Source organism: Gallinula chloropus (genome assembly GCF_964237585.1).
Source record: "Gallinula chloropus genome assembly, chromosome: 21".
In the NCBI taxonomy this organism is placed as follows: domain Eukaryota; kingdom Metazoa; phylum Chordata; class Aves; order Gruiformes; family Rallidae; genus Gallinula; species Gallinula chloropus.
The window spans coordinates 6964781-6973584 of NC_140106.1; the positions used below are offsets into that span (position 1 = coordinate 6964781).

General features: G+C 51.5%; 1 protein-coding gene across 1 annotated transcript; it reads right to left on the minus strand.

Moving 5' to 3' along the window:
- Positions 1 to 1034: 1034 nt before the first annotated feature.
- STC1 (stanniocalcin 1) lies at positions 1035 to 8584 on the minus strand (the record flags this gene model as incomplete). The annotated part of the gene is made up of 4 exons (XM_084273803.1): positions 1035 to 1305; positions 4797 to 5008; positions 6001 to 6143; positions 8467 to 8584. 4 exons carry the CDS (start codon positions 8582 to 8584, stop codon positions 1035 to 1037), a joined length of 744 nt encoding a protein of 247 aa, XP_084129929.1.
- Positions 8585 to 8804: the final 220 nt, after the last annotated feature.

Genomic DNA, 8804 nt, shown 5'->3' on the forward strand with positions numbered 1-8804 from the left:
GAGATGCCGGTGCCAGGGAAAGAAGGAGCTAACTTACAAAACTAAGTTTAAGCCATAAAGTTATTATATTCTGCTCCTTTCAAGCAGACTCTGGTGGGGTTTATGTACAGTACACGACAGATTTTAAAACTATTTATACTACAGTTAGAGCAAGACCTTTAATACTCTAGTCTTAAGACAGGGTTTGTTTTGTTTTGTTAGATTTCTTTTAAAGCTTTAGACAGTTAAATACAGTACATAGATGTCAGCTTTTAAATACAATGCAAGATTACGTAACCTTCTGACTAGCTTCAACCATAGGCTGGCACCTCTTTTAATCATTTCCCTAGTACAAAATGTTCCTTTCCTGATTCGGTGTGTGTCAGGGATGGGGAAGGGGGGGCAGCTTTAACTCATTTTGCACCGTGGTGCCAGGTCCCGGTGACTAGAGTCACCCCCAGCTAGTGAGTTTGGTAAACCAGTGGGTTAACGGAGCTGTACGGGAAGGATTGGGATTGCAGGACACTCAGAGACCAGGAATATGACATTCATATTCGTCCATGGCCAGCACAGATTCATAACACGAATTCCATTGACATCGTTAGGATGTGCAATAGTCCTTAGTGCATCTATCGTCACCTCCCAGCTTACTACAAGAGAGAAGAAGCGCTTTTCCTCGGTGCCACATCTTCAGCCTTCAGCGGTGTTAGTGCTACAGTACGTTTTGAGTTGGGTGTCTGAAGGCCTGACTACTGCACGGCTGCAATTAAGACTAAGATTGTTTGGGGGTATCATTTTTGGGGGGGTAGGGGGGTAAGAGACGCAGACACCGTGACGGCAGGGCAGCTGAGACACTGAACACAGACCCATGCACAGAGTGTTGTTGGAGAGGGATAGAAAATACTCATGACTAAACCTAAAACCAGTTCCTGGTCGTTACTGAAAGTAGCTACAGTACCCGTGGGTTTGGGGGCATCACAGACCTGCATCAAGGACTGCAGCTTTGGTAGTGCTTCGCATCCCTCACACACCCAGCGCCGCGGCCCAGGGGCGCCTCAGGCGCTCTCGGCGGAGCTGCGCTTCGCGTGGGCCGGGACGGGCCCCTCACCTCGCAGGTTCCTGAAGTAGAGTTTGAGCTTCTGGGGCTCGGTGAGGCGCCTGCGGGCGAAGTCGGCGCGCGGGTGGCCTTGGGCGCAGTGGTCCGTCTGCAGCAGGTGGAAGAGGCTCGCCATGTTGGGGCCGATCTTCTCCATCAAGCTGTCCTTGATGGTGCTGACAGTCTCTTCGTCACACTCCAACAAGCTTCTCACCAGTTTGTTGTAATACCTGCACCAGAGTTACCAGCCGTTACCCCGAGGCACCTCCCAGCAAGACCAAAGCAACAAGGCAAGAGCTGACTGGAGACCCCTTCAAGCCACAAAACAATGAGCATCAGAATTTTTATGTCACGGAATCACAGGGGTTGGAAGGGACCTGAGAAGATCAGAGTCCAACCCCCTGCCAAAGCAGGCTGCTTAGGACAGAACAAGTCATCCAGGCTGTGTCTGAAACCCAACTGTCACAGCCCACAATGGGCTGGGGCAGGGAGAGCAAAGCCAGGGAGTGGGATCCCACCGTACAAGAGAACATCTTCCTAGAGAGGGAGAGTTGGGAAAAGAGGAGCAGTCCCATATTTTGCTGGGCTACTTCTGGCTGAAAAGGCGTCGGGGAACTTATTTTAAGCCTTTAAGGTCACAGTGACATTTTTTCCACAGGAGCCCAGAAGAGCATAACCTGCAGGTGGAGGAGGGGAAGGAAGAGGGAAATGAGAGCTCACATCCAAACTCCTTTCCCAACTCTCAGCTCTGGCCTCTCGGGCAGGCAGCGGAGGTCGGGTGAGGTTAAAGTTTCTGCTGGGCTTGGAGCACAAAAGGAGCAGGCTCTGGCACGGCAGAGGGTGGCACAAGCACAGCTCCACAGCGCTAGTATTAAGGTCTGAAGCGTGCACAGGAGCTGATGGTGAACATCACATCCAGCCCCAAGCAGTCCCGGTGTGAGAGGAGGAACAGACCCTGCGTAGCTCCCTCCTGCCACGCTGCCTCACACCTCCTCTGGACAAGCACAGCTCGGGGCTTTCCATAGCTGGAGCTGCAATCAAACAGCTCGTTAAGTGCCTTTGGGTAGCGAGACGGGGAGCAAAGGCAAGAAGGCTTTCCTCTCCTCCTGCTCCTGCCATGAGATTAAATCACAGGAAGATGCTATGACCTTTAACTACTTCCTCTCGGTGTCCCAGGCCAAGTGGCACATTCTTATTCTGTGGCTATGTTGGGACAGGGGCTGGGAAAGCAGGATGCTTTAGGAGACCTCAGTGTAAACTATTAGCTGGGAAATCCTGCTGCTTTTGTTACTCAACATGTCATAATATCCTTTGGCTTCAACAAGGGTCGGCGGCTGTGGGGGAGGAGTTCCCTCTGCCTTGGGAGACAGCAGCTCTGGTTCAGGCTCAAGTCCTCTGGAGAGGAACATACCCCACACATCTACCATCCATCACTGCCTCCTCCCTCGTGTGCCCACACATCCCTCCTTCACCCACAAGGGCTGCCAAGGGCTGCTGAACTCCACAAACCACCCTATGCTGCCAGTGAATCGCTGGTGCCACAGCACTGCCAGCTCCTCATCCCAGCCCTCAGAGCAATGCTCAAGCAAACTTCTCCCAGGCTGGCTTGGGGGGAGAGGGGGGAAGACAGACAAGCATAATGTTTGGCTTCCCACAAGCCTAATTTTCTGGATATAACTTCTACAGTAGAGTTTTCTATAATAAATTTATGCTGGTCAGAGGCATCAACATCTCTGTGTCATTTGTATTCCTGTCCTAGGGTAGGTCTGAGGGAGCTGGGCTGGGTCAGCCTGGAGAAGACAAGAGAAGGCTGCAGGGGGACCTCATTGCAGCCTTCCAGTCCCTGAAGGGAGGAGAGGAATAGGAGGGGAATCAGCTTGTTCAAAGGGTGGATAATGGCAGGACAAGGGGGATGGGGGGAAGCTGAAGGAGATGAGGTTTAGATTAGATATTAGGGGGAAGTTCTTTACTGAGAGAGTGGTGAGGGGCTGGAACAGGCTGCCCAGAGAGGGGGTGGGTGCCTCATCCCTGGGGTGTTCAAGGCCAGGTTGGATGGGGCCCTGGGCAACCTTGTGTAGCTCCAGGCCTGGAGGTTGGTGGCCCTGCCTGTGGCAGCGGGTTGGAGCTCTGTGATCCTTGAGGCCCCTTCCAACACAGAGCATTCCATGATTCTATGATTAAGATGCTTGTAGATCAAGTGAAGCAGCCACCCCAGAGGAGCCGTGGCGTTGCTGCAGCCAGGCACCACGTAGAACTGCAGCTCGCCCTGTTTGCACTCCAGTTCTGGAGGGTATTTACTCACACTGTTCAAAAAGATCCCTTTTATCCCAATCACAAGACTCAGCACTGATTGTTCCAGGATTTAGAGGAAGAAATCCCTGCCCTTGCAGCGTGACTGCGCAGACTGCAGTAGCTCCCTGAAGCCTCTCTCTGTCCCTTGTCCTTGGAGGACGGGGACACAGGGCACTTCTGTGCTCAGATAAAGGAGCCAGAGAACAACGTGACGTGCCCATTTCTGCAGGCAGCCTCTGCTATCAAAAAGGAACAGGGGTGAAGACAACCTTAAAATGGACCATTAAGAACCCCAGACTATCCCTAGGAACATCAACCACGGGATCATGGCACAGTCAGGTCAGAGAGGAACCTGTTTGCTGGTTGCCTTCAAGATTTTTCCAGTTCTTCCCATTATCATGACAGGTCAGAGGACAAGGCTGGGTCAGGCAGGTGCCACACCAACCCCAAGGAGGGATGGCTGCAGGCTGAGGAAGTGAATGAGGTTGCAATATAGGTGGAGAAGCTCCTAAGTGCAGTGCTCCCTGTGCCAGAGATGCTGTATCAATCAAACTGGTTTGGTATTTAAAAGCTCTGTGTTACCCTTACGCTGCATTCAAAGTGGAAGAGCTAACCTTTCAACCAGCTCCAGGCTCTGAAGCAACGTACAGCTACTTCATTTTATGATTCTCCCCTGGAGATGTTTATAAGTGTATTTACCAAGAAAGAGAATCAGAAGAATGCTGGTAAAACTTAACAGGGATTTGAAAAGGCAGAGAACATTGCTGGGGCGAAGCTGAGGTAGGACTTGGAGGCAGTTAGTCAACTTGGTTCCTCTCCTTTCCTTGCTCTGCCCTCAGGAGGCCCCAGCAGGAGTCCTGTGACCAGAGCTGGGGCCCCAGTACAAGGAAGATGTGGGACTGTTGGAGAGGGGTCAGAGGAGCCACAAAGATGATCAGAGGGCTGGAGCAGCTCCCTACAGAGAGAGGCTGAGGGAGCTGGGCTGGGTCAGCCTGGAGAAGAGAAGGCTGTGGGGGGACATCACTGCAGCCTTCCAGTCCCTGAAGGGAGGAGAGGAACAGGAGGGGAATCAGCTTGTTCAAAGGGTAGATAATGGCAGGACAAGGGGGATGGAGTGAAGCTGAAGGAGGGAAGGTTTAAATTAGATATTAGGGGGAAGTTTTTTACAGAGAGAGTGGTGAGGGGCTGGAACAGGCTGCCCAGAGAGGGGGTGGGTGCCCCATACCTGGGGGTGTTCAGGCCAGGTTGGCTGGGGCCCTGGGCAACCTTGTGTAGCTCCAGGCCTGGAGGTTGGTGTCCCTGCCTGTGGCAGGGGGTTGGAGCTCTGTGACCCTTGGGGTCCCTCCCAACCCAGCCCAGTCTATGATTCCCCATGCCTCACATTTATTTTAGTGGTTGATGCCTTTCAGCTGAGGAAAGCTCCACATACCGGTTTGAGAACTGATTTGGAAGCTGGACGACCTCTGTGATGGCTTCAGGGTTTCGCTTCGCGATGCCACACATGTCCAGCTTGCTGTAGCACTCCTCCTGCACTTCAGAGATCATTCTTTGGAACGTGGAGCACCTCCGGATGGCCAGGAACACCTTGGACGTCACCCCGTTGGCGATGCATTTCAAGCTTTCTTTCACAAAAGCTTTTCCCTGGAAACAGAAGAAAAACTTCCAACTGCAACAGATGTCAGGGGAAGGGATGCACTGAGAGGTCCTCCTGCTAGTACTGGCTGCTATTCATTACCCTTGCTGCAATGACAGACCTGCTGGACCTCCCTTACACAGCATGGTGGGGAACTGGACCTAGATGCTTGTAATTATTGTGTGGTGATACCCACAGTCCACAGAGAACAGAGAGCTCCTGTTCCCAAAGGATTTGGGCACTGGAAGTCTTTGTGTGAACAGACCTGGAAGTGCCAGCACCAGAGATGGGCCAATTCTGTCTGCTGGGACTGGGGCTGCAGCACTCACCACATACCAGGGGTTTAGTGCCTCTGCCTCACCAGACCTCAAGATGCTGTAAGAGCTTTTAAGTTTGTCCTTGGTAGGGAGAGCGCAGGGAACGAGGGAGCAGGCACATTTTGGGAAGAAAGAATGAAGGAAAAGGGCCGCTGGCAGAGCCACAGTCCTCTGATATTATCCTATTTATTCCTCCATGAGCCAGTGCAGCTCTGGAGAGGCTGACCTGGCCCTGCGTTCCCAGGCCCGAAGACTTCCAATTCAAATCCCAGCCCTGTGCCAGGTCACACAGTCAGAAGACTTACTTTGTTAGAAGAAGGTTTATATTTCCTCCTGAAGAGGAAACTCAGCTCTCCGCCCCGCGAAGCCGCTCCCTGCCAAGTCCTCACACACAGCGTACAGTATGTGGAAAATGTACTGTAGAAAATAGCCCTGAAGGATGTGTCTGCAGCCAAAACCCCAAAATCACAGTTCAGAGGAGGAGCTGAAGGGGCAGGAAGGGCTGCAGGAAAGGAAGGGTTAAGCCTGCACGGACCCCCATCTCCAGGAGGACAGAGAAATTAAGGCATCCTTTCAGCCAAGCACGTGCTTCAGGACTTGTGAAAGGGCTTTATTGAACTGGGCATGAAAAGGGAGCTGTAAGGGCGAGGTGTTATTCCTGTCCCCTTTGTACTCCTACCTACCTGAGTGTCAAATTTAGCAGCACTGTAGAGGAAGGACTTGCAGATGTCGTACATGCCGTCCGTGTCGCACGTGGAGTTCTCCAGGCAGGCGAACGCCCCGCAGCCCACCTGGAGGGCACTGTTCAGGCACCGAACCACCTCTGCTGTGGAGAGAGGCACGTGGTGTCACAGGGGCACCGCTCCCCAGCCCCGCAAAGCCCTTCTCTAGCCACGCTCAGCTCCAGCCCAGCAGCAGCCTCAGCCCTTCCCAGGATCTGAGAGGCTGAAGGGAGCTGCTAACTGAAAGCACACAAAGGATCAGCAGCAAATCAAGGAGCTATCAAACAGCAGCTATCAAACCCTTCCATCAGCTCCCCACAGATTAAGAGAGAGGCATCACCCCATAGCTCATAGACAGAGACCCACAAGTCCATCCCAACTTGATTCTGGTTGCACACACTAACTGCTTTGCTTAGAGATCCTCCAAAGAAGGCAGAAGTCCTAAGGATGGGCCCGTGAAGAGCACTGGCTGGTGAAGTCTCCTCCACCATCTCAGACTGCTGGAGGTCAGAGCAGCTCAGCAGCATCACTCACAAACCTCATCTGGAAACAGGACCGAAGCCACAGCGGTCGCCCGTAAGCCGGCATGAGATCTGCACTGAGCGCTGGGTCCGCTGGCCCTGGGGGTCTGTGTGCTCTTCCAAAGGGCCTGAAGTATCTAGAAATAAGATTTCAGCTTGCCTGCCAATTATCAGAGGGCTGGAACGAGCGGCTCCCTGCTACATACTGACCTAGTAGCCAGCACAGCCAAGAAAGGTCACATCACCCAGGATCCACACAGGGAAGGGGCATTTGGGCAGAGAAAGTTCAGGTAATGGAGCTGACCATCTATAATTCAAGTGGTTGAGGCAGCACACAGGCTGGACAGGGGGTACCCGTGCCATCCCGTCGCTTTTCGAGCAGATACCACGCATTTTAACAATGAATCAGCACTATTGCCACATGATTGCCCTGAAATTAGGAGGGATTAACCTTTTTTGGTTAACCTTATGTGTCCCTGCAAGAGGCACACTCATGACTGGTGCAGATCGCGTTACCAGGCATTCTCCAGCAAGAAACACACACCCAGGGACTCCCACCAGCATCCCAGGTGTGGGAAGTCAGGGTTTGCACTGAGTGGAGGAGAACACACCTTACTCAGAGCTGAGCTGCAGCCTACAGATGTATCCACAGAACCAGGATCTTTATGGAAAAGAGGAAGGGGGGGGGGGGGGAAATATTAATAAAAAAATTTAAATAACCCCCCAATTAACCCCTCCTCATTCTCCACTCCTGCTTACGTGCCTGAAGGGAGGAATACTTGGTAAGCTCACCCTCTGCCCAGTCCCTAACCTGGCTGCTGCACCAGCCATCCCCACCTTCACCTCTCCACAGGTTCACAGGATAACTTTGCTTTCGGCAGCCTCAGTCTGCATGAAGCTCTTATTGTTTTAGGCACGGTGCAAGAGTGAGACCCTATGTTTCTATAGCAACCAAATACAAAAGGAAATTGAGCAAACACCCTCGGATAATGCTGCAGAGCCTTGCAGATCTAAAATAAGACATCTGTTAATGAGCTCCAAATTAGAGCCCTAATATCTTTTCAGTATAGGAGACGGGTTTTATAATTCCCATTGTTCCAGACAATGTCTCCAACTTATCCAACCATCTATAGCACACCAAGCAGAGGCACCCAGAGCTGACTTGCCAGCGATTTTTTTTGCAAACCCATTGTAAAAAGCAAGTTTGCTAAATGCCACAATCCAATTTTCATGGTGCCACCCGACCGATAGCGATCGGGTGGGGAGCAGAGCCAGGAGCAGCGGGCAGTCTCTAGGTTACTGCACGCTCTGGAGTCGCTTATCCCTCTCCCCCTCTTTCCACAGACAGATGTTGGTCAGAACAATGCTTCAGCCCCCCCTCCATCCCCACAGATTTTACCAACTTCCTAAAAAGCAAGGAATTCAACATCAAAGTACGACTGCGACTGGAGAGGGGAGAAAGATGCATGCACCCGAAGGGAAGGGGAGGAGGGGGAGGTACACACAACTCTGGGGGAGGAGGAGGAGGGAGAATGCGCTGCATCCTGCAAGCAGATCGCACACCGGTTCCCTTGAACCCAGCTCCTGAAAGAAGATACCTTGTCCGGCTATGCAGCAATACCCTCCTGCACCAGACCCTTAAAGTAATAGTTGTTCCTACCAGCCAAGTTTATAAGCAAAAAGGAAAATAGGGAAAAAAAAGAAGAAAGGGGAAAAAAAAAAGAGAGAAAAAGACAAAGAATAAAGGAAAAGGGAAAGGAAGAAAGGGAGGTAATAAAGAAAAAAAAGGAAAAGAATAAAGGTAAAGAAAAAAAGAAAAAAAAAGGAAAAAAACCAGCAGAAGAGATATCTGAAGCAGTTTAACACGTGAGGGTTCAGGCTCAGAGCCCTCCTTGCTGGGTGTTACCTGAGTTCTGGGCTGCAACCCTGGGTTTCCTGGGGCTCACAGAGTCATTCTGTTCAGCTTCATAGGATGCAGATGCACTGATCACCAGCAGCAGGAGGAGACCAGACTTTAGGAGCATTCTCTGACAAGTTTCCGCTAAGTGGGGTTTTTTGGGGTGGGATTATATTTTTTGGTTGGCTTTTTCTTTTTTTTTTTTGGCTTTTTTTTCCTCTTTCTTTTCTTTTTTTTTTCCCCTCTCTCTTTTTTGGGGTTCGGGGTTTATTTTTTGGGGGAGGGGGGGTGTATGTGTGTGTCTCTCTCCTCTTCCACTCCGGCTTGAGCAAAGATGCGGATCTGGA